The following is a 25,695-nucleotide window of genomic DNA, read 5'->3' as shown; positions in this document are numbered from 1 at the left end:
TTTGCATAGTGTCAGCCTCCTAGCAACAGCTGCATACACCCATGGTTACCTGTGCCCCCCAATGAAACGATAAAGAAACGTTTCCATCATTTACATGTCAGCTACTGAACCTGTGAATTTCATAATGAAACAATTTTTTCTTCTTGGTGTTGCAATTTCAATGTTGAGGAGCGTTTTATTGCACACAAATGCATATCAGTATCACCAAGTAGATCATGTTTATTGAATAAATACAGGAAAATTTTATGTTTAATCATCTTTATATTTTACAAAAAAAAAGAAAAGGGAGCTCATCAGAATTTTCAATCTGCATGTTTAAATAGATCGCTTTGACATGAGGAGTCTGGTGTACTTACTTTGAAAATCTTCAAAAATGGCTACATAATCTATTTTGAAAGGTCGATAGTAAAAAGAACATGAAACCGTCAGGCAGGAAAACTAGCTAGACTCAAACATTAATCTGAAGATCAGGATTATACAGCCATATATAGATTTTCTAGATAAACACAGCATCCTCATCAGGTATAAAATCTATTTATTAATGTATGCATAGTTTTTGTATTGCACACTGGCAACATATAAACTTTGTTAAAGGGAAAGCGTCATATGGTTTTTATATCTGAGAGCTGCAGGATGTACAAGCAGAGACATGGATTCCAGTGATGTGTCACTTAGGCTAGTTTCACATTAGCGTTTACGGCCGAAGCGTCCGGTCGCCGCTAAGCCCTGCCCCCTGCCGCGCCTCCGCCGGTAGCTCCGCCTATGGACGCATGACGCTGCATGCGTCCTGCGTCCCCTATCATTAGCACTGGGGACACAGGCCGTGCACAGTATGCGTTTGCAACAGGTTGCAATTTGGTGCGCTCGGCGCAGCGTCAAAAGGACGCATGCGCCGCCAAAAGCATACTGCACACGGCCTGCGTCCCCAGTGCTAAAGATAGGGGACGCAGGCAGAGTCATGCATCCGTAGGCGGAGCTACCAGCGGAGGCGCAGCAGGGGGCGGGGCTTAGCGGCGGCCGTGCGCAGCCCGACGCTGAGGCACTAAACGCTAATGTGAAACTAGCCTTACTATGCTGTGTTTTGCTGTTTCAATAAAATCAGTGGTTTATCAGATTATTTCTAGAGGACTAAAGGCCGTCTCACATAGCGAGATCGCTAGCGAGATCGCTGACACGTCACCGATTTTGTGACGCGCCAGCGATCTCGCTACGTGTGACACGTAGCCGCGACCAAGCCCCCGCTGTGATGTCACCGATCGTGCATGAATATCCTGGGTCATTTTTTGATCGCTGGTATCCCGTTGGCAAGCGCGCATCGCTGTGTTTGACACCGACGAGCGACCTTGTTAGCGACGCAGAAATCATGGACGTAGGCGGGAGTCGTCAGAATCACTGCTGTGTGACAAGGTCCCAACAACCGCCGAGGTCATTATACGGATCGCTGGATTGTTGCTGCATCGTTGGGTAAGTCTGCCTGTTTGACGGCCATGTAGCGACGCACCAGTGATCCTTACCAGGTCGTATCGTTGTTGGGATCGCTGGTGCGTCGCTTAGTGTAACGGTACCCTAAGTGTCTTGGGAGTATGGTAGGACCAGGAGGCACAAGACACTTAGGGTACCGTTACACTAAGCGACGCACCAGCGATCCTTACCAGGTCGTATCGTTGTTGGGATCGGTGGTGCGTCGCTTTGTGTAACGGTACCCTAAGTGTCTTGTGCCTCCTGGTCCTACCATATTCCCATCACTTTTTAGCAGCTTTCTTTCAATACTAGTGATGAGCGAGTATACTCGTTGCTCGGGTTTTCCCGAGCATGCTTGGGTGTCCCCCCAGTATTTTGGCGTGCTCAGAGATTTAGTTTGTGTCGATGCAGCTACATGATTTGTGGCTGCTGGACAGGCTGAATACATGTGAGGAATGTCTGTTAGTTAGACAGCCTAAAAACATGTAGGGATATCCTATCAGCCGTAAATCATACAGCTGATTCGACAAAAACTAAATTTCCGAGCACGCCAAAATACTCGGAGGACACCCGAGCATGCTCGGGAAAACCCGAGCAATGAGTATACTCGCTCATCACTAGTCAATACACGAAAAGCTGCCAAACAATGGTGGGGGGTCTATACACAGCTCATATTCCGACCTCTGCTTAATCTGCAATACAGAAAACTGATTCCATCACAACTGCTGCACCCAGTAAAACAAGTGGTACATCACTGGAATCAGGGTTCCTGTCCCCACATCATGTTGCCGTAGGAATACATAGCAAAAACATGTTGACCTTTAAGTGTAAAGCCTATCAATTCCAATAAAATTGCTGTTTCAATATATTGATTAATGTGTTATAACCAAAATGTATGTCTAGAAATGCTAATGTATTAAATGGGCCTGTCACATTCACTATAAAATCCAATTTGTATGTACCATATTTTAAAGCAAAGAGATCTGAACATATTTGTGGGCAAAGATGTATTATAACGTTCTGCGGTTAGCGCTCCTGTGGGTGCGTCTATTCTGTGAACAACTTGTATGAGTTTACTATAAAAGTAACAACTAAGGCCGCCCATTAGGCCCGTTTCACACTTCAGTTTTTTCGTCAGTTAAAATTCGCTAAAATGGCGGACAACGGATCAGTTCCTGTACTGACCACAACGTTTGGAACCGGACCGTTGTTTTAACGGATCCGTCAAAGGAAGAATTTTAAAGGAACCGCTGCCTGGGGAGGAGAGAGAGAATTTTTTTCAGCCGCCAGAACAGGGTTTAGGGTTTTTTTCGGGTGGCCGGATCCGCATTTTACATTGCGCATGCCCGGAGGATTTGCCTCGGTCGCAAATTTAACCCTAAACCCCGTTCTGGCGGCTGAAAAAAATTTCTCTCTTTCTCCTCCCCAGGCAGCGGTTCCTTTAAAATTCTTCCTTCGATGGATCCGTTAAAACAACAGTCCGGTGCCAAACGTTGTGGTCAGTACAGGAACGGATCCGTTGTCCGCCATTTTAGCGGATTTTAACTGACGAAAAAAACTGATGTGTGAAACAGGCCTTAGACTCCTGACCACAGATTACGCCGTTTCAAATGCCTGCAGATAGAAACATGTGTTTGACTGTTGGAACTCAAATCTTTACGGATGCTGGAAGTTCAGCACGTGTGGACCAGATGTTACACTAGGGATACGTGGGTGTAAACATGTTTCTTATAACAGTCTTCCAGTGAAATTTACAGGAAAAACTCTACCATCTACAACCGCCTGGAAGGACAGGAGGCAAAGTCTGTCCCATAGGTACAGCATGTAATAATAGAGGACAATGGAAATAGTTACCTCTCAGATTTGGGTGATTTTCTGCCAGAAACACCGCATTCAACAAAGTGACAATCATACATTGGATAGGTACAGTAGAAAAACGAGTGGTAAATCATCATTTGCCATCACTCACTAAATGTAGAAGTTAGGTGTTTGATTTTAACTATCCTGTAATGTTATGATCAGTGAAAAGGTGACAAAAGTTGTGCGTTAATAAGGCCATGAAAGAAGGCTCTTTTTGGGGTTGGTGTGCCTTTAGTAGGAAACAGGGATCCTGTTTTTTGACTATTTTAGTATTCTGCCTTAGTATATTAAATATTTCCCTAGTATTGTACACGTGATGGAATTTTTATCAAGAAATCAAAAATTGCCACTGGTTCTCTCATCTGTGCAATACTGAGGAAATCCTGAAAACACGATCTGTTGGGGGCCGTGAAGACTGGAGTTTGGGAAACACTGGTCTGGACCATGGACATTATTGCACTGCTGGCCTGAATTGTGCACTCTTTGCCTCCAGCATCGGGGGACTGAACGTGACCGTATCCAACAATCTGGACAGCTTCAGAGTAGTAATTACAGGAAAGAAAAAGAGCTTAGAAGCTGAAGCGCCTTGTCTGGGGGGGAATGACCACCTGTAGTAGACTGCAGCAGTGGCTGGTAACTTAAGCAACGAGAACTAAAGGATCTAAAAATAATTTTGTTCCTGAGAATGGAGAGAATTTTTAAAAACAAGTAAATTGCAAATTTGCCTGGTTCTTCAAACACTTAGCAAGTTTACTAATTCAATATAAATTAGAACACCACTTTGATCAAATTGCATGAGACGACAGCTCGCCGGTTTCCACAAATCAGTGTTAAGCAAAATGCCGCTGTAAACCCAATTACTCGATGTATTATTTCAGACCTACATAAGTAAGATAGGATGTGAAATTTAGAAAATGATTTTGATTCTTTTTACACACGCCTTAAAACAAAACATGTGAACAGCCTTTGAGCCCGTATATCAGTGCAACAGCCTTGCCGTAATGGCTATTTGTGTAGGCGCTCACATATCTGTTATTATTTGGTGATATTGATGAGAAAAATATTTTTTCTTACAAGTACAAAAAGTATACCGTGCCTTTATGTTGTATAATATAAAACTGTATTTGGAGTAGTCAAGGTATTCTGCAGTCTTGTTCAGTAGTGTTGAATACCTAAAGTTATTTGCTTAACTTGCTTTCATGTTCCCCCAGATGTGCTCATAGCTCTGCAGCGGACAATACATGAAAAGTAAAGTTTTCACACGCCCTATTTCAGTCTGACAGATGTTCCCCAGCCTATTCTCCACTCAGTATACGCTCTATCTCCTCTAAGCGCTTCAAAGCAGCAACTCTTTTATTTTCAATGTCTTTGATTTCTTTTGTAGATTTTTGCTTTATTTCTTTGTCAGCATTATTCTCTTGTTGACTTTTAGTCTTTACTTGTGCTTTGTTTTTTCTTTTCGAGGATGGATTCATTTTTGGTATATCTTTTTCTTCTTTCAATGTTTCAAACTGAGTTTTTTTTTTGCCTTTAGAGTCATTTTCTTGCCCTTGTCCTTCGGGCAATGACTGGGCATCTGCTTGGAGAGTGGTCTGCCCAGAAGTGTTCAGGGCCATAATTTTACTGCGCACTATGCTGAGATGGCGCTGAATATATTCCTCATGAGGGGCTAAGGCCAAGGTTTCAACAAGGCACCTTTCGGCTCTAAAAAGATCTCGCTCTTCAAAATAAACCACACAAAGGTTATGTTTTCCCTGCACGTTATTGGGATCCATCTCTAAAATTTTTTCAAAACACTTCTTAGCTCCTTTAGTGTCTTTCTTCTGATTCATAAGGATGTCTCCTTTTAGGATAAGGCCTTTAATATGGTCGGGGTAATAGCGCAGTAGCTCCTCCAATACTGGTAAAGCATCCAATTCTCTAGCCGTCTGAGAGTAGAGTAACGCCAGGTTGAATAGTGCACTTCGGAAACCATGCTGTAACTGTATTGCTTTTTTCATCCACTTTTCAGCTTCTAAATCCTTCTTCTCATCCATGGCCAACATGCCCAAATTAAAAAACCCATTTGCATCATGTGGCTCTTCTTCAACATACGTCAAAAGTCTTTTCTTAGCCTCTGGTCGCAATTTGGGATTGCCTTAATAAAAAAAAAAAAAAAAAGAAAAAAAGAAAAAAAAGGGTTATACACGACTATTTACATCTAAGAGATAAAGTCAAGATTAATAGATTATTTTAATTCAGAGAACATGTCACGTTTGAACGTGAATAGTATATTACCACGTACAGTATATACGGAAAGTATTCAGACCCCTTTAAATTTTTCACTGAGTGTACATTAATGAGAAAAAAAAATGAACTTTTTTGAATTTACCAAATGGCTGCAATGAAACAGAGTGAAAAATGTAAAGGGGTCTGATTACTTTCTGTACCCACTGTATAATAATTGTACAATAGTCTTATAAAAGCAAAAAAAAAATGCAACCTCACAGAGGAAAATTAGAGTTGGCTTAAAAAGAAAAAAAAAAACACTTTAAAATCGGACTGATGGATGTCATCTAAATGTTGCAATACGAAAAAATGGCAGAAGTATAATGGGAACTTCTGAGACCAAAGAAATTAAAATAATCATTCAAGTATCCACAAAAGAAATTAAACGACACTGATATCAGTGATCATTCAAGACCACAGTATGAACAGCTTCATTAAGGGATGGAATTTAACATCTGATGTCATACACTAAACACTGGGCAACACTCAAGGATCTTTTCTTTCCTTTTAGCCATGTACGCATGATGACAATTTATTCTGAAGAGAAATGGAACATCCGGCTGCTACATTTATAAGACATTTAGCTAGCTGCAGCACTTATCTGATTTTCTAAAATTACAGCGAGACTAGAAACCTACCAGATTCCTGCATGAGCAGAGCGGAGTTGAACAAAGCAAGTTTATGCAGGCGATTCAGTTCCAGTGCTTGATTAAAGTTTCTCAAAGCTTCATTTGGATCCTTTAGCTCAATATAAACTATTGCGAGATTGTACCATAAGTCTGCATTCATCCCATCGAGTTCCAATGCTCTCAGATAAGCTTCTTTAGCTTCTAAAGGTTTATTCATTTTCAGAAGTAACTCTCCCCTGTATAAAGAGAAAGCAGAGATCAACTTTCCTAAATAGTTGCAAATACGAAATAAATAAAAACCTGGATAAGAAAATGGTTCCTCATAATCAGTAGTAAATGGATGTCTCCAGAACAAATGCTATAAGTTCTTGTGTGAAGTTGAGCCTGTAAAGCAGGGGTGGGGAATCATTGACCCAAAGGCCATTTATCTGGACCCTGGGCAGATTCTCACGGACCGCAGTGCTTGAGCTGGCGGCTGTATTTTGCAGATCCATTAAACTCTTCACCCTACAAAAGCCTGTTTCCACCTTCGTGAGCAGGCCTGATTTTACAATTCTGACCACTGTCACTTTATGAGGTAACTCTGGAACGCTTCAACGGATCATGATACAGGAAAGATGTATATCTTTGTACCGTGTTAGCCAGTAGATAGAAAAATATTCAGAATTGAGAGTCCTCAGTGGTTGATACCTTTTAATGGCTAACTGGAAAGACGGTAACATTGCAAGCTTTCGAGACTACTCAAGTCTCTTCATCGGGCATTGACTAATACAAAATCTGAAGAATCACATATTTATACACAACACAGCACAGAAAAAATGCAATAGATAAGACAAGTGTTATTGCATTTTTTCTATGCTGTGTTGTGTATAAATATGTGATTCTTCAGATTTTGTATTAGCCAATGCCTGATGAAGAGACCTGAGTAGTCTCGAAAGCTTGCAATGTGTTACCATCTTTTCAGTTAGCCATTAAAAGGTATCAACCACTGAGGATTCTCAATTCTGAATATTCAACGGATCCTGGTGACTCAGAAGCGGTTTTCATGTGACATATTGTACTTCATGATCATGGCAAAATTTGTTCGATACGACTTGTGTTTGAGAAAAAAAAAAAAAGGGAAATTCTGCAAAAATTTTGAAATTTTCAAACTTTTAATTTTTATGTCCTTAACCCCTTCACTACCAAGGGTGGTTTGCACGTTAACTACCGGGCCAATTTTTACAATTCTGACCACTGTCCCTTTATGAGGTCATAACTCTGGAACGCTTCCATGGATCCCGGTGATTCTGACATTGTTTTCTCGTGACATATTGTACTTCATGTTAGTGGTAAAATTGCATTCAAATAACTTGCGTTTATTTGTGAAAAAAACGGAAATTTGGCGAAAATTTTGAAAATTTCGCAATTTTCCAACTTTGAATTTTTATGCCCTTAAATCACAGCGATACGGCACACAAAAAACTTAATACATAACATTTCCCACATGTTTACTTTACATGAGCACAATTTTGGAACCAAAACTTTTTTTTGTTAGGAAGTTATAAGGGTTAAAAATTGACCAGCGATTTCTCATTTTTGCAACACCATTTTATTTTTAGGGACTACTTCACATTTGAAGCCACTTTGAGGGGTCTATATGATAGAAAATACCCAAAAGTGACACCATTCTAAAAAATGCACCCCTTAAGGTGCTTAAAACCACATTCAAGAAGTTTATTAACCCTTTAGGTGCGTCACAGGAATTTTTTGAATATTAAAAAAAAAAATGAACATTTAACTTTTTTTCACAAAAAAAATACTTCAGGTTCAATTTTCTTTATTTTACCAAGGGTAACAGGAGAAATTGGACTGCAAAAGTTATTGTGCAATTTGTCCTGAGTACGCTGATACCTGATATGTGGGGGGGAACCACTGTTTCGGCGCATGGCAGACCTCAGTAGGGAAGGAGCGCCGTTTGACTTTTTCAATGCAAAATTGGCTGGAATTCAGATCGGACGCCATGCCGCGTTTGGAGAGCCCCTGATGTACCTAAACAGTGGAAACCCCCCAAGTGACCCCATTTTGGAAACTAGACCCCCCAAGGAACTTATCTAGATATGTGGTGAGAACTTTGAACCCACAAGGGCTTCACAGAAGTTTATAACGTACAGCGGTACAATTAAAAAATCATATTTTTTCCACAAAAATGATCTTTTCACCCCCAATTTTTATTTTTCCAAGGGTAACAGGACCTTAAAAGTTATTGTGCAATTTGTCCTGAGTACGCTGATACCCCATATGTGGGTGTAAATGACTATTTGGGCGCATAGCAGAGCTCGGAAGGGAAGCAGCGCCATTTGACGTTTTTGGCTAGAATTGAGATCGGACACCATGTCGCGATTGGAAAACCCCTGATGTACCAAAACACTAGAAACCCCCCACAAATGGCACCATTTTGGAAACTAGACCCCCCAAGGAACTTATCTAGATGTGTGGTGAGCACTTTGAACCCCCCAGTGCTTCACTGAAGTTTATAACGTACAGCAGTACAATTAAAAAATCATATTTTTTCCACAAAAATGATCTTTTCACCCTCAATTCTTATTTTTCCAAAAGTAACAGGACCATAAAAGATATTGTGCAATTTATCCTGAGTACGCTGATACCCCACATGTGGGTGTAAACCACTATTTGGGCGCATGGCAGAGCTCGGAAGGGAAGCAGCGCCATTTGACGTTTTTGGCTGGAATTGAGATCGGACACCATGTCGCGTTAGGAAAGCCCCTGATGTACCAAAACAGTAGAAACCCCCCACAAATGACACCATTTTGGAAACTAGACCCCCCATGGAACTTATCTAGATGTGTGGTGAGCACTTTGAACCCCCCAGTGCTTCACTGAAGTTTATAACGTCCGGGCGTGAAAATAAAAAAATCGTATTTTTTCCACAAACATCATCTTTTAGTCCCCATTTTTTTATTTTCCCAAGGGTAACAGGAGAAATTGGACCCCAAAAGTTGTTGTCCAATTTGTCCTGAGTACGCTGATACCTCATATGTGGGAGAAAACTACTGTATGGGCACACGTCGGGGCTCGGAAGGGAAGTAGTGACGTTTTGGAATGCAGACTTTGATGGATTGGTCTGCGGGTGTCATGTGCGTTTGGAGAGCCCCTGATGTACCTAAACTATTGAAACTCCCCACAAGTGACCCCATTTTGGAAACTAGACCCCCCACGGAGCTTATCTAGATGTGTGGAGAGCACTTTGAACCCCCAAGTGCTTCACAGAAGTTTATAACGCCTGGGCGTGAAAATAAAAAAAAACATTTTTTTCCGCAAAATTATATTTTTGCCCCCAATTTTTTATTTTCCTAAGGGTAACAGGAGAAATTGGACCCCAAAAGTTGTTTTGTAATTTGTCCTGAGTAGGCTGATACCCTACATGTGGGGGTAAAACACTGTTTGGGCGCATGGCAGAGCTTGGAAGGGAAGGAGCACCATTTGACTTTTTCAACGCAGAATTGGCTGGAACTGAGATCAGACGCCATGTTGCCTTTGGAGAGCACCTGATGTGCCCAAACAGTGGAAACCCCCCAATTATAACTCCAACCCTAACCTCAACACACCCCTAACCCTAATCTGAGCCCTAGCCCTAACCCTAGCCCTAACCCTAGCCCTAACCCTAGCCCTACCCTAACCCTAACCCTACCGGGAAAATGGAAATAAATACATTTTCTTTTAGTTTTATTATTTTTCCCTAACTAACGGGGTGATAACGGGGGGTTTGATTTACTATTTATGGCGGTTTTTATGTTTGTCGGCTGTCGCACGCTAAAAGACGCTTTTTATTGTAAAAGTAGTTTTTGCATCACCACATATTGAGAGCTATAATTTTTCCGTATTTTGACCCACTGAGTCATGTGAGGTCTTATTTTTTGCGGGACGAGTTGACGTTTTTATTGGTACCATTTTCGGGCACGTGACATTTTTTGATCGCTTTTTATTCCGATTTTTGGGACACAGAATGAACAAAAACCAGCATTTCATGAATTTCTTTTGGGGGGGGTGCGTTTACACCGTTCCGCGTGCGGTAAAATTGATAAAGCGGTTTTATTCTTCGGGTCAGTACGGTTACAGCGATACCTCATTTAGGTCGTTTTTTTATGTTTTGTCGGTTTTTTGCAATGAAAACAATTTTATATAAAAAATAATTATTTTTGTATCGCTTTATTCTGCGAGCTATAACTTTTTTATTTTTTTGCGGATGACGCTGTATGGTGGCTCGTTTTTTGCGGGACAAGATGACGTTTTCAGCGGTACCATGGATATTTATATGTGTCTTTTTGATCGCGCGTTATTGCACTTTTTGTTCGGTGGTATGATAATAAATCATTTTTTGCTTCGTTTTTTATTTTTATTTTTTAAGGGGTTCGCTAAAGGGGTTAACTAATGGGACAGTTTTATAGGGCAGGTCATTACGGACGCGGTGATACCAAATATGTGTACTTTTATTGTTTTTGTTTTTTTTTTATTTTGAAAAAATGGATTTATTGGGGAATATTTTTTTTTTTTTTTTTACTAATTTATTTAGCGATTTTTTTTTAAATTATTTTTAACACTTTTTTTTTTTTTTTTTTTACTTTATTACCTTGTCCCAGGTGGGACATCACTGTCCTGTGACAGATCGCTGATCTGTCACATCACAGATCACTGTGACAGATCAGCGATCTGTCACAGGCACTGCTGCAGACTTCCTCATGCCTGCGCTTTGCAGGCACTGAGGAAGCCAGCTTCCTCAGGCCCCCGAAGGCCCCCGTCGCCATCTTGGATTCGGGGGGGCCTGGAGGAAAGGAGCCCCCCGCAGCAGCGCTGCACATTGCGCTGCCGTGGGGGGCTCAGGGAAGCACGGAGGGAGCCCCCTCCCTGCCGATGCTTCCCTTTAACCCCCGGTACACCGCGATCGCGTTTGATCGCGGTGTGCAAGGGGTTAACGTGTCGGGGGCGGTCCGTGACCGCCCCTGACACATTGTGCCGGGTGTCAGCTATGATAATTAGCTGACACCCGGCCGCGATCAGCGGCGCTCACCACGTGGGCGCCGCTGATCATGGTGACGTAATATTCCGTCCATGGTAATTAGGTCCATGGTCACATGGACGGAATATTACGTCAATTGTAGGTAAGGGGTTAAACCAGAGAGTTCTGGCACACAAAATAGTTAATAAATAACATTCCCACATATCCACTTTACATCAGCACAATTATTTTTAAACATTTTTTTTGCTAGCAAGTTATAACGGTTAAAAGTTGACCAGCGATTTCTCATTTTTCCAACAAAATTTAAAAAAGCATTTTTTTTTTAGGTAACACATCACACTTGAAGTGACTTTGAGGAGCCTTCATGATTGAAAATACCCAAAATTGACAAAATTCTAAAAATTGCACCAATCATGGTGCTCAAAACCACATTCAAGTTTTTTAGCCCTTCACGTGCTTCACGTGAATTAATGGAACATCGAAGAGAAGAAAAAAAAAAAAAAAAAATTCAACATTTACCTTTTTTGTAAAAAAATTTTTACTTTAGACCCCAATTTTTTTTCTATTTTTCACAAGGGGAACAGGAGAAAATGAAAACCAAAAAACTTGTACAATTTCTCCTGAGGATACCCCATATGTGGAGGAAAACTACAGTTTAGGCACTTGTCAGGGCTTGGAAGAGAAGGAGCGCCATTTTACCGCAAAATTTGCTGAAAGCATTAGCAGATGCCATGTCGCATTTGAAGAGTCCCTGATGTGCCTAAACAATGGAAATCCCTCACAAGTGACCCCATTTTGGAAACTACAACCCTTAAGGAATGTATCTAGATGTGTGCTCAACACCTTGAACCCCCAGGTGCTTCACAGAAGTTCATAATGTTAAGCTGTGAATTTAAAAAATAAACCATATTTTCCTCACAAAAATGTTAATTTTAGCTCCATTTTTTTTTTTTTTTTAATCTTCACAGGGGTAACAGGAGAAATTGCACCATACAATTTGTTGTGCAACTTGTACTGCGTAGACAGATACATGGGGTATATGAGATCAAAAACTACTTTTGAGGCACAGTGCAAAGCTCAGAAAGGAAGAACCGCCATTTTGGACTTCAGATTTTTCTGAAATGGTTTATGGGTAACAGAACAGCATTTTACAAATTACACCTCTCAATGACTTCATTCTTGGGTTCAGTGAGCATGTTGACACCACATGTGCCTCACAGAAATTTAGACCACTGGACGGAGAAGAATGAATAATTATGTTGTATTAGCCCCAAATTTTTAATTTTTATAAGGGCTAATAGGAAAAAATGGACCTCTCAGCGTGTTGTGAAATTTCTCCTGAGAATGCCAATACCCTACATGTAATTGGGCACTACTTTTGAGGCACAGTGCAAAACTCAGAAGGGAAGGAGCACCATCATTCAGTGCAGATTTATGGTTTGCGTGTGCCATAACCCACTAGGAAAGCACCCCATAAGTGACCCCATTTTAAAAACTGCACCTCTCAATGAACTCATCTAAGGGTGCAGTAATCATATTGACACTATTTTTCACAGAATCTTATACTATAAGGCAGTAAAGAAAAAATTACATTTTTACCCAAAAAATTTTGTTTTAGCCCCAGATGTTACATTTTCACACAAGTGGGTAAAAATGGCCCCAATATATTGTCACACAATTACTTTTGAACGTGGAAAAATCCCATATGTGCCTGTACAGTACTACGTATGGTGAGATTCAAGAGGAACAGAGCGTTATTTGCCTCCTGGAGCACAGATTTTCCTAGAATAGTTTGCTTAAAAAGAAAAGCAATGCAATTTAAAATCAGATTGATGGATGCCATCTGAATGTTGCAATAAAAAAAAAAAAATCAGAAGAGTAGTGGAAACTTCTGAGACCACAGAAATTAAAATAATTATTGAAGTATCCATAAAAGAAGTTAAATGACACCGCTATCAATCATCATCCAAAACCATGGTATGAACAGATTCATTATGGGATGGAAATTAACATCTGATGCCATACACTAAACATTGGGCAACACTCAAGGATCTTTTCTTTCCTTTTACACATGTATGTGGCTGTACAGTACTGCTTAGCCACACGGCGAGACTTGGGAGGACCGGAGGGAGCACTATTTGCCTCCTGAAGCGCAGATTTTCATAGAATAGTTTGCAGACTCCAAATACAGAGCCCCTAAGTGCTAGAAGAGCAGAATCCCCTCTCAAGTGTCGCCATTTTGGAAATTATATCTCTTTGAGAATTTATCTACAGAAGTAGTGATGATTTTGACTCCATGGGTGTATTCCAGAAACAAGCAGCAGTGGATGTTGCGGAGTCAAAATTGCAAATCTGCTATTGTAGTGCACGTACTTTGAAGTGCCCAGCTCATGCTTCTAGAGACATGCACCTGTAACTTAAGTGGGCTTTCATTGCTACAGAAATGCCAAACATGTGGATGCTAAATGTGGTTTATTAACAATATGGGGCTCAGAAGGGAGGGGGGCATTTGGGTTTGGGAATGCATAATTCATTGGATTTCTTTTTGGGGGTAAGGAGTCAGTTTTTCCAGAGCCTTTGTACTACCAGTAATGGACATATAGGGGGCTCCTACATTAACAGATGACGGACCTGAGTGAGGACTTGCTTTCTTTATGCAGGGAGTTGACGCTTTATCAAGAACATTTTACATTACAATTGGGATGGCATTAATCTGGCGCGCTATGCTGAGCGATCCATTCACTATAATGAGGCAGCAGAGTTAATCTAGACTCTGTCTGGACTTTGTTCAGCGGTGTCCTTTTCAGAGGTCCACAAAACTGTGGCCGCTGGATCATAGGCCAGGCGGCGTCCACAGTGCCTTTATCTGCCTTATTATAGGGAATATTTCGCTGGGATTCTGTCTGAATCATGTATTTTAGAGATTTACACGGAAACCACAATGTAAGTGCTCAGCGCAGGATAAATGTGAGCCGAGCCTTACTGCAATCTTTGGGCGGCAGAATGAACAAAATCAACAGCAGGTGAAGAATCAGTTTTTTTTTTTACGCCGTTTCTCGTGCAGTATTAGTGATTAGGCGACTTTATTCTTCGAGTCAATGCGATTAAAGCGATATCAGATTAATGTTTTTTTCTGATTGTCCGCTGTCAAACACAGAAAAATACTTTTTGGCAAAATAAAGTTTTTCCATTGCCATATTTTCAGAGCTGTAATTTCTGTCAACAGTCATGTGAGGGCTTGTTTTTTTGTGGGACGAGTTGATTTTTAGTACCATTTTGAGAAACATTACTTTTTTAATCGCTTTCTAGTCAGATTTTTTTGAGGTACAATGAACAAAAAACCACCATGGTTACTTACCGGTAGCCGGTTTTTCCGGAACCCATGATAGCACACCTGAGAGGGATCCGCCCCGCCAGGACAGGAACCTACTGAGAAATAAGGGGCTGCACCTCTCCCCCGCTTCAGTTGGGTTACAGAGCATTGAGAGGACTTCCCGGTTAGTTACATGTTTAACCCCAACACCACATCACTCAAAAGCACCCTACTAACTGTGCACACCCAAACGGTGAAAAGGGGGGGGGGGGGAAATATATGGGTGCTGTCATGGGTTCCGGAAAAACCGGCTACCGGTAAGTAACCATGGTGGTTTTCCCTTCACCCATGACAGCACACCTGAGAAATTTTTGGAGACTTCGAAACACCTTAGGGAGGGACCACCGCTTGCAGCACCCTTCTACCAAAGGTTAGGTCAGCAGAGGAGGATAGATTTAATCTATAGTACTTAAAGAAGGCGGAAGGTGAGGCCCAGGTAACGGCCTTACAAATCTGTTCAATTGATACCTCTGCCTTTTCAGCCCAGGAGGTCGCCACGGCTCTGGTGGAATGAGCCTTGATGCCGTCAGGAATCGGGATACCACTAGCTGAGTAGGCTACACTAATGGCCTCCCTAATCCATCTAGCAATAGTCCATTTCGAAACCCCATAGCCTTTCCTACCACCCTGAAAAGCTACAAATAGGGACTGGGACCTCCTCCACTGGCTAGTGACAGATATGTATTCTAATAGAGCTCTCTTAACATCCAAACTTTGGAATTTTTCCTCCCCAAATTTTTTGGATTCTCGCAGAAGGATGGGAGGACAATCTCCTGACCCCGATGGAAATCTGAAGCTACCTTAGGCAGATAAGTGGGGTCTGTTCTTAACACCACCCTATCCTGAAAAACTTGTGTATAAGGTGGATTTACCGAGAGAGCCTGTAAGTCGCTTATTCTGCGGGCTGACGTAAGGGTCACTAAAATGATCGTCTTTAGGGTCAGAAACTTTAGGGGTAGCTGGTGTAACGGCTCATACGGTTCCTTTGTAAGGGCTTCTAGCACTAGGTTTAAATCCCAGGGGGCTATTCTAGGTATTGGGATAGGCCTAGCTCTATGGCAGGATTTAATGAATCTGGCTACCCATCTATTTGATGGCAATTTGCAGTTGTAGAGCGCCCCTAGTGCAGACATCTGAACTTTAAGTGTGTTCACCGCTAACCCCATCTGCAACCCCCGATTGTAAGAACTCCAGGATGGCACTAATCGGGGGTTCTTTTTCTAACGGCTTACCTAGGAACTGTAGGAACTTATTCCATGTTCTGCCGTAGATGTTAGTCGTCACTGGTTTCTTACTCTTTAGCAGGGTGGCCACCAACCCGGGGGAGAACCCTCTATCCATTAAAAGCGACCTTTCAAATTCCACGCCGTCAGATGGAATCCTTTGACCTGAACGTGGAATATTGGGCCTTGAGCTAGTAGGTCCGGGATTTCTGGCAGAACCCATGGATCGGAGAGGGACATTCTTCGCAGTAGAGAAAACCAGGGCCTTTTCGGCCAAAACCGGGCTATTAGAATCACCCTGGCTTGATCATTTCTGATCTTCCTGACGACTGTTGGGATCAGAGCCACTGGGGGGGGAACGCATAAGCTAGCCTGAAGTTCCACTGGATGTGCAATGAGTCCACTGCCCATGGCTTTTCCCTCGGGTTTAGAGAGCAAAACCTTTGTTTGCCTGTTGTGCTTGTTGGTAAAGAGGTCTATTACTGGTTTCCCCCAAAGCTGCGTTATTTTTTGAAAAATGGACCGATTTAGCGCACATTCTCCTTGCCTCAGGGTATTGCGACTCAGAAAATCTGCCTCTATGTTTTCTGCCCCTTTTATGTGTAAGGCTGTTAAGGAGTGTAGGTGTTCCTCTGCTCTGCTCAGAATGTCGCTAGCCGCTTTCATTAGGGAGTGTGATCTTGTCCCTCTTTGGTGGTTGATGAAAGCCACTGTTACCCTGTTGTCTGACATGATGCATACATTGCGACCCTGGAGTAGCGGAATAAAGTGACTTCGGGCCTTGTTCACTGCCCACAGTTCTCTTAGGTTTGAAGATGCCTCCATTTCTTGAGGTGTCCAGGAGCCCTGGCCTATGAGGCCCCTTAGGTGTGGCCCCACCCCGAGGAGCTTGCATCTGTTAAAATCACATCTGTCGTCTGTCTGTCCCACGGTATTCCTGAGGTCAGATTTGTACCGTCCAGCCACCAGTTGAGAGTGTCTCTGGTTTTTACGGAAAGCTCCAGCTTTCCTTCTAAACTCCCCCTTAGCGACCTTTGTGCTGATAATATCTCCCCCTGGAGTTGTCGGGTGTGAAATTGAGCCCACCTGACCGCCGGAATACAGGACGTTAGGGTACCTAAAGGGACATTGCCCTTCTCAATGTCATACATGGTTGGTTTTGGGCCGCCAAGTCCAGATTCTGTACCTTCTCTATTTTGGACTCTGGGAGCAGACACGCCTGCCTTTCTGAGTCCAGTATAAATCCCAGGAAGGTCTGTTTTTTTAGGGGTTGTAATTTCGATTTTTTGAAATTGATTATCCACCCTAATTCTTGCAAGGTGTCGGTCACCCGGCTCAACTGTGCCGTGCAGTGGTCCTCTGAGCTGCCCACTATAAGGAAATTGTCCAAGTATGGTATTATGACCGTATCATGAATCTGGAGAAAGGCTGTCACCTCCGCTATGACCTTGGTGAAAACTCTCGGGGCTATGGATATGCCAAATGGAAGAGCTCTGAACTGGAAATGCCTCAGTACGCCTTTGATATAAAGCGCTACCCTAAAGTATTTTTGGTAATCTGGATGGATAGGGATGTGATAATATGCATCCTTTAAGTCGACTACGGCCATAAAACAATTGATGTAGTAGCTTCACGGCCGTAGCCACTGACTCCATCATGAAGGTCTGGTTTCTTATCCATCGATCGAGCCGTCTGAGATTTATAATCGTCCTGAATGATTGATCCGATTTTTTTTTTATCAAAAAAAGGGGTGAATAGAACCCCCTTCCTTCCTGTGTGTGTGGGACCTCGTAAAGTACCCGCTTGTCTATCAGGCTCAGGATCTCCGCTTCTAAGGCCAACTGTTCTTCGGTCTCCTTCCTGATGGGTGTAATGACAACCACGGGTTTTGGCTGGCGAATAAAGGGGATTCTCAGGCCTTCTCTTAAGATGCCCAGGATCCAGGTATTGGAGGAGATCTTTTCCCAGGCCTGGAAAAAGAGTGCCAATCTCCCCTCCACTGGAATACTGGCATCATTGTGGCGATTTCTGTGAGGTGGAGGTGCTTCCGATTCTTTTTTCCTTTTATCCTCCCATCTTCTCCTGACAGAGGGAGGACGCCCCCTATTGAATCTTCCCCTCCGAAAGGGCTGTCTCCTCTATTCTGTCGGGAACCTGGGGAAGCCTTATTTCCTATCGCTTGCTTTCTCCTGGATATCGTCCAAGTTCATGCCGAATAAGAACCGACCATCGCAGGGGAGAGAGCACAATTTAGCTTTAGACTGTAGGTCACCCGGGCAGCCCTTAAGCCATAACGCGCGTCTGGCAGCATTTGATAGTCCCGCTGCCCTAGCTGTCAACCTCATAGAGTCCGCCGAGGTATCTGCCAAAAAAGCTGCTGCCCCGTACAAGAGATACATATCTGCTAAAATTTTCTCTCTTGGGACCTTTGATGCCATCTTCTCTTGTAACTGCTGCAGCCAGATCATGAGGGAGCGTGCCGTGCAGGTGCCTGCTATTGCCAGCTTTAGTCCTCCTGCTGTCGCTTCCCACGCGTGCCTCAAATATGAGTCCGCCTTTTTGTCCAGCAGGTCTCTAAGAACCCCTGAGTCTTCCAAGGGCAGGGACGACTTTTTGGAAGACCTGGATACTGCTGCATCTATTTTTGGGACTTTGTCCCATATCTCCGCATCCTTGTGCTCAAAGGGGTATCGTCTCTTAGAGGAGGACGGAAGGGCCCCAGATTTTATGGGTTTTCGCCACTCTTTCTCAATAAGCGCCTAGATGATCTCGTTCACTGGAAAGGTCCGTTTTTTCCTCTCTTGAAGCCCCCCAAACATGACATCCTCTAGGGTTTTAGCCGCCCTTACTTCCTGTAGGCCCATTGTGGTTCTAATGGCCTTTAGGAGAGCATCTGTGTCTTCTACAGGGAAACATGGCTTACCCCCCGTGTCACTGTCTGAGGAGGATGCCTGTTCCGCCTGAGACGAGGCTGATGAGGAATCTGAGGGAGAACTAGGGGGATTCTTCCTACTTTACTTCCCTTTTTTCAATAGGGTCTTAAGTGAACCCTCCATTTCTGACCTGAGGGCGGATATCAAATTGGCTGCGAAACTAGGTGCTTCCTCCGCCATGGTCCGCTGAATGCAAGAGGCACAGAGATCTTTCTGCTAGTCTCTTGCTAGGGGAGTTTTACATATAGCACAGTCCCTATTGTTCTTCTTGCTTCCTGCTTTTTTGGGCCTTTCCTACAGAGTAAAGCATACAACAGAGACTCCCTATTAACATAAATGCTAGCATTCACGAAGATCACTCACCACCCGTAATCAAGGGTACCGGACTCGGAGGCTGCGTCGGAGCACGTGACCTGTGCTCTCTGGACCTTGAGGATTCTCCTGATCTGCGGCTGGGGCGGCTGCTACTTGAGCAGCTTCCATGTCTGCCTGAGGGTTGTGAGGGAGGCAGAGACAGTGATCTCTCCTGCTCCGACTCCATTTTCCACCGTCTCCCACGCCGCTGGTCGGTGGTGTCTCCTCCACTGCCCCCTGCAACCGCCGGCCGACCGCTTCAGAAAAGCCGGCCGGCGTCGCACCCGGCGCCATGACACAGTCGCCCTGTGCTGAAGTCAGCCGGCGCACTCACAATCCATAGCGCTGCTGACGTCAGGGGCCGGAAGGAGCCAGCGTCTCTCCCCTGCCACGGGGATCGAGATGCGGCGTGCGCAAGGGGAGGGTGGCGCGGTGGGGGCTCCCCGGGGCCACTGGGATCCCATCCGCGCCCACACGAACCCGGAGCCCAAAGGAACACCGGGGACCGTGCTTCCAGGACCAGACGGCCGGCGCTACAGGTAGGTTACCTGTTCTTCCCGCGCCGGGCCTGGGTCCCTTTCTTTCTTTTCTTCGCCCATGACAGGCACCGCCACAGTGGGATTCCTTCCAGGACAGGAACCCAACTGAAGCGGGGGGAGAGGTGCCGCCCCTTATGTCTCAGTAGGTTCCTGTCCTGGCGGGGCGGATCCCTCTCTCAGGTGTGCTGTCATGGGTGAAGGGAAAAACCAACAATTCAGGAATTGATTTTTTTACGCCGTTCTGAGTGTGGTAAAAGTGATAAGGTGCCTTTATTCTTAGGGTCAGTACTATTACAGCGATATTGCATAAATATCATTTTTTAGGTTTTGGCTCTTTTACACAGAGTAAACTTTTATAGAAAAAATAATTATTTTCCCAAAGCTTTATTCTGAGAGCTATAACTTATTTTTCCACTGATTGAGCTGTATGGCGGCTTGTTTTTTTTTTTTTACACAAGATAACGTTTTCAGAGATACCAATTTACATTTGACTTTTTGATTGCGTTTTATTCCACTTTTTGTTCATCAGTATGATGAAACGTAGTTTATTTTTTATGGTGCTCACTGAAGGGGTTAATTAGTGGGACAGTTTTATAGGTCGGGTCGTTTCGGACATGGTGAAACAAAATATGTGGACTTTTTACTCATAAAAATGTCTATTTATGGGTACAGTACAGTTAGATATACATCTTCGATTATCATTTAGTGATTTTTTTTTTAATATTTTTACAATTTTTCCTTTTTACTTAGTCCGACCATTTCCAGTACTCTGATTGCCGTTATAAAGTATAGCAATGCAGAAGTTTGCTAGTGCCCGGTGATATGCATTTTGGCATGAAGTCGGGGCACCATGGTAACGATCGATCCCTCGTGATTATGTTGCGGGGTCTCCGATCAGAGGGATCGATACTGCAGCATTTAGAGGATTAAGCTGCCAGGAGGGTTAAAATGTCTGGAGAGGGTTAAACAGAGGAGGGGTTCACTGAGAAACAGAGAAAGAGATCCCTTGGAGGGATATGAACTCAGGACCCAAGCGCTGCAAGGCTACTGTTCTAACCACTAAGGCACCATTCTACCTACATACATACAGTGTATATGCACACTTACCCTGTACAATATACCTCGTACATACATGCACACATACATATAGACACAGGGAGAACGGTGGCTCAGCAGTTACAAGGTGCTGGGGTCCTGGGTTCAAATCCCACCAAGGGCAAGATCTGTAAGGAGTTTGTATGTTCTCCCCGTGTTTGTGTGGGTTTCCTCCCATACTCCATAGACATACTGATAGAGAATCTAGATTGTGAGCCCTAATGGGGACAACGGTGATAATGTCTGTGAAGTGCTGTGGAATTAATGGCGCTATGTGAGTCAATATATTTATTTTATACTGAAAAATATTTCTGACGGTGTTTTAACTCTGATTGGGAGACCAAGTCTGACGCTTCATAACATAAGAAGTCGAATGGCCTTGAATTTTTTTTTGTTCTATATGGAACAGAAAAGCATTTAATTGGAAGCTCTGACGGCTGGAAATGCTTAAATATGCGACAGGATAGATAATCAGAAGGGAGTAGTAACTGATATAAATCTTAAAATACTAGTAGCTATTTGGATCACTGTGACCATTTCTCCTAAGTAAAACACCAGTAAAAAGTGTTAGATGAGCATCTCTGGCAATTTTGGAACTTTATTAAAAATATTAAAGTAGCACTTTAGCACTTCTTATAGTGCAACAAAGGCGATTACAACAGAATAATATGGAAGTTTCGTGTATGCTATCAGTATTCCTGTACTAGTTGATGTGCCACGTCTAAGTTGTCTGCCATCGGTTAAGGTTGCCCTGATGCATATGCCACCTCCCATGTTGCCTCCGTCTTTGGAGTGGTGTTGCACATTGCACTTGGTTTGCGCTCAGTCCTATATGGCAACAGAAAAGGATCGATCTTACAGGCAGAAGATACAGGATAAAGCTGTATCTCGTGCAGTGTGAAGAGACAGCATGGGTCAGCAGAGGATCATCATTGTCAAGTACTAGGACATAATGAAAAATACAGAAAATATGAATACAGCCTATTATCGTTACACTGCAGAACACTGCATGTAAGCAAGCATTACATGTGCTACTTTTAGGATGGACTAGGGTAACTCATACAGTGTCTGAGAATCTATCAATACCTGCTAATGTATGCTTGCTTAAAATCTGGCCTCATACTTATTGCTTGTCTGTACAATTGATCAGCTTCCTCGAGACGAGATTCATTCGCACGGATCAAGTTTGCAAGGTTTATGTAAACATTTAGGTGATTTGGAGCAACCCGAGCAGCGTATCTTTTTCCAGGAATTACCTTATAAATGGAAAGATAAAAAACAAAACACTTGTTAGCAGTAATTCTTCAAACAATGAAAAGGCATATTGCAAAATTTGCTGGCGTTACATGTAAATTAAAAGTATAAGATTATTTTGCAAGCTAAAGAATTGAGCATGGGACGTGGAAAGACTCCGGCATGCCAAGTTGGTCAGCTGTCATGCCAAGCGTCTGATGCCCGGCTGGTATCGTGCATGCATCGTATTCTAGGTAATAAGATACATGCACAATACCTGCAGGGTGTTGGACGGTTACCAAGTGTCCAGCTCGAGCAACGATTCTATACCCGATGTGAAAAAAGAGGCATAACACTTCATTTCACACTATGGCACCCCCCATCTTCAGACCGTAGCTCACGGTTTTCGTACACTTGTTTTTAATCTATACTTTCCTATAGCATTGCATTTTGTGAGGTTAGTCCCTTAGACAACTGACAAAGGTTAGGAGTGATTTAGGAATAAAAACAACACTACGGAAAAAAAAGGGGCGAACGCTGTCCCACTTTGATTGAAGCATCCTGCAGTTTGAAGATTTGAGCTACACTGTGAATCCACAGGGAACACAATACTCACACACACTAGACATTCATAAAAACACAGAATTGCATAATAGATAAAGTCTGCCAAGTCATTGTGTTAGGCCGGAGCATTCATAACCTCCTGAGCAGTTACTGGCTCCAGCCTGAAGGCCTATACTTGTCATAGAGAAAGTGCTCTGCAAACCAAGGCATGCACAATGTATACCCCTGACACTATAGCAGTGCATGCATGTCACACTAAGGCCATGTTCACTATTTGCCCAGTGTCTTACCTCGGTATGTGTAAGGCCTCTTTCACACTTCAGTTTTTTACAATCAGTCACAATCCGCCAGGTTTTGAAAAAACGGATCCTCAATTTTCTTTTAGGATCCGTTTTTTTTCCCCATTGACTTCCATTACTGGCGGATTGTGACGGATTGCCGTCCGTTGCACCCGTTTTTTTTTTTGCAGATCCGCCAAAAGTTGCTGTCCGTCACCATCCTCAATGATTTGAAAACGGAGTTTGCAACGTTTCTTTTTCTGGCGGATCCTCCACACACTAATTTAACATGAAATTCTTTCTGGGTGCCGGACAATCTCTCTCTCTCTCTCTCTCCTTTTAATTTCCTCATTTTCAGGATCCGTCTGAAAACGGATCCTGTGCCATCCGTTCACATCAGTTGAGAACGGATCCGCTTGTCTGCCTTTTTGGCGGATTTGAACTGATGCAAAAAACTGAAGTGTGAAAGAGGCTTAAGCCAAAGCCAGGAGTGGGTGATAAATACAGGAGTGGTGACGTAACTGTAAGCCAAAACCAGGAGTGGAACAAATACTGAACGTGTGAACGTGGCCTTAGAGGATTTCAAGTAGTGCCACTTTATTATTCCCTATAGCATGAAAGTGGCTGACATTATATGGACACAAGCTTTGGAACACTTACATCTACAGGCGATTTTATGACCTCTCACTCTAAAATCTGTAGGCATTAATATGAAGTTGATCCCCACTTTACAGCATTCACTCTTCTTGGGAAGGTTTTCGAGTGCGTCTGTAGGAATTCTTGCGTATTAATCAAGAACATCATTTGTGAGGTCAGACACTGATGTTGGAGTAGAGGACCGGGCTCACAACCTCTGTTCTAGTTTATCCCAAGTGTGTTTCGGGCATGAGATCAGGGCTCTTTGTGGTCAGTCATGCTCTTCCACACCAAATTTGCTCAACCTGTATGCATTATGCACTAGAGCAGGGTTCCCCAACTCCAGTCCTCAAGGCCCACCAACAGATCATGTTTTCAGGATTTCCTTTGTATTGCACAGGTGAAGCAATTTATCACCTGAGCAACACTAAGGAAATCCTGAAAACATGAACTGTTGGTGGGCCTTGAGGACTGGAGTTGGGGAACCCTGCACTAGAGCACAGTGATGCTGGAGCAGAAAAGGTCTGTCCATACTGTTCCCACAATGTAGGAAGCATACAAACAATTGGCTAAAATGTCTAGGTATGGAGATTTTACTAGAACAAGCCACCCCCATTGCATTGTGCCAACTGTAAAGTTTGGTGGAGGGAGGATAATGCCATCAGACATTTACAGTGTTCATTTACCAAACCAAAACTCATCCATCAGACTACGAGATTAAGAAGTGTGATCAGTCTCTTCACAGAACATGTTTGTGCTGCTGTAGAATCCAGTGGTGGTGTGCTGCATGCCACTCCATCCCACACTTGGCATTGTGCTTGTGTTAGGACTGATCCCCAACACTCACACAGGGAAGAACAAACCAGGGGAGAGGTTAAACTTGCACACCACTACACAGGTATACTAGGCATTCTCTAACCTGACCCTGATTTGTCCTTGTCTGACCACTGAGGTTGGCACCCTAAAATTACACAAGAGCACCCCCACTCAACATTGGCTGACCCCAAGCGCTCTTAACTGAACTCTCAACTATACACAGAGCGTAACCCAATACCACAGCAAATGAATAACAGACTCTGTGACACAGGGATAAAGGTGTGTTCACACAGTCATAAATGAAAGACTTTTGCGTACGCATGCGTCTTTTCGCGGTAAGCGGCGGGCGCAGCGAACACAACATGTTGCATTTTTTGAGGCGTCAAAATTCCATCAAATATGCGCAGGCATGCGGATAAGTGCGTAAAAAAACCCGCAATACTGTATGGGAACACATTGGTACGCAAGGACATGCGTACATATGCGTTTGATAAGCATGCGCACTTCAGAATGTAAATAGAAATCCCATGAGACACGCCCATTTTTGTCTGATGTCATATCCAATGCATGCACATAAACAACGCAAACGCATGCAAAAACGCAAACACAAGCAGCAGTTTTTCCCCATCATGCGTCACATGATGCGCATAAAAAACGCTGCGTAAACATGCGTTTTGCATGCGTTTGCACATGCAGATGATACGCTGCGGACTCAAACGCTAATGTGAACCTAGCCTAACTTCGAATATAACCAGCAAAGACTGCATATGCCAGGAGAGTATAATTAGCCTCTCCCAAGATACGATAGGACAAGCCAAAATGAGGAAGGAAAACACCTGCATAGAAGTGTACGGAGGTGGGAGAACCTTGTTGCTTCCTTTCTCTCCTATGTGCTGGTCCCGTGAACTTTATGCGGTAAACGAATGGTGTACCTGTATGTTAACATATTAATGTTTTGCTGTTGTCCAGTAATGTGTAATGCTATTTACCACTTATGCCTTAATGTTATCCCCTTGTGTTTTACACTGTCAAATGTGCTGTGTCTGCCATATATGACTGTTGTTCTGTGTTTGCTATGCACATGCTAGAGGCAGGGGACAGAAGGGGTTAAATTTAGGCAGTTGAGCCAACAGCCTCCAGGGAAGAGGAAGCTGAGGCTTCCTGGTCAGCTCCAAGGCAGGACTGCCTGAGGCAGGACGTGTGTCCCTATCTGTGACAGAGGGTAACCTCGTATGGGGGAATGTGTGTGTTCCCATCTGGGACAGAACTGACCCTCCCGGCTGGGGAGAATATCTGATGCCAGGACTGTCGGGCGCCAGGACTGGATGTGTGCCACACCAGAGACTCTTAGCTCCGGAGAGCTTACCGGGAGTTTTGGACTCTGCTGCTGCAGCAGTTACTGTGACTAGGGACAGA

At 43.4% G+C, this 25,695-nt stretch overlaps 1 protein-coding gene across 2 annotated transcripts in view; it reads right to left on the bottom strand.

Annotated features, from left to right (window-relative positions):
* Positions 1-4,050: 4,050 nt before the first annotated feature.
* The window catches only part of TMTC3 (transmembrane O-mannosyltransferase targeting cadherins 3), a 177,241-nt gene continuing 155,596 nt past the window's right edge, over positions 4,051-25,695 (bottom strand). For both annotated transcript variants that reach the window (XM_073557002.1, XM_073557001.1), the window contains exons 12-14: positions 21,839-22,008; positions 6,228-6,454; positions 4,051-5,458 (exon numbers count right to left, since the gene is read on the bottom strand). In XM_073557002.1, coding sequence (XP_073413103.1) covers positions 4,617-5,458; positions 6,228-6,454; positions 21,839-22,008 — 1,239 coding nt within the window. In that variant the 3' untranslated portion in view covers positions 4,051-4,616. The remainder of the gene's footprint in view (positions 5,459-6,227; positions 6,455-21,838; positions 22,009-25,695) is intronic.

The sequence above is a fragment of the Dendrobates tinctorius genome, unplaced genomic scaffold (genome assembly GCF_039654945.1).
Source record: "Dendrobates tinctorius isolate UK_male_01 unplaced genomic scaffold, ASM3965494v1 ptg000241l, whole genome shotgun sequence".
Lineage (NCBI taxonomy): Eukaryota > Metazoa > Chordata > Amphibia > Anura > Dendrobatidae > Dendrobates > Dendrobates tinctorius.
The sequence above is the reverse complement of the archived record's forward strand: the minus strand, read 5'-3'. Positions and strand labels throughout refer to the sequence as shown.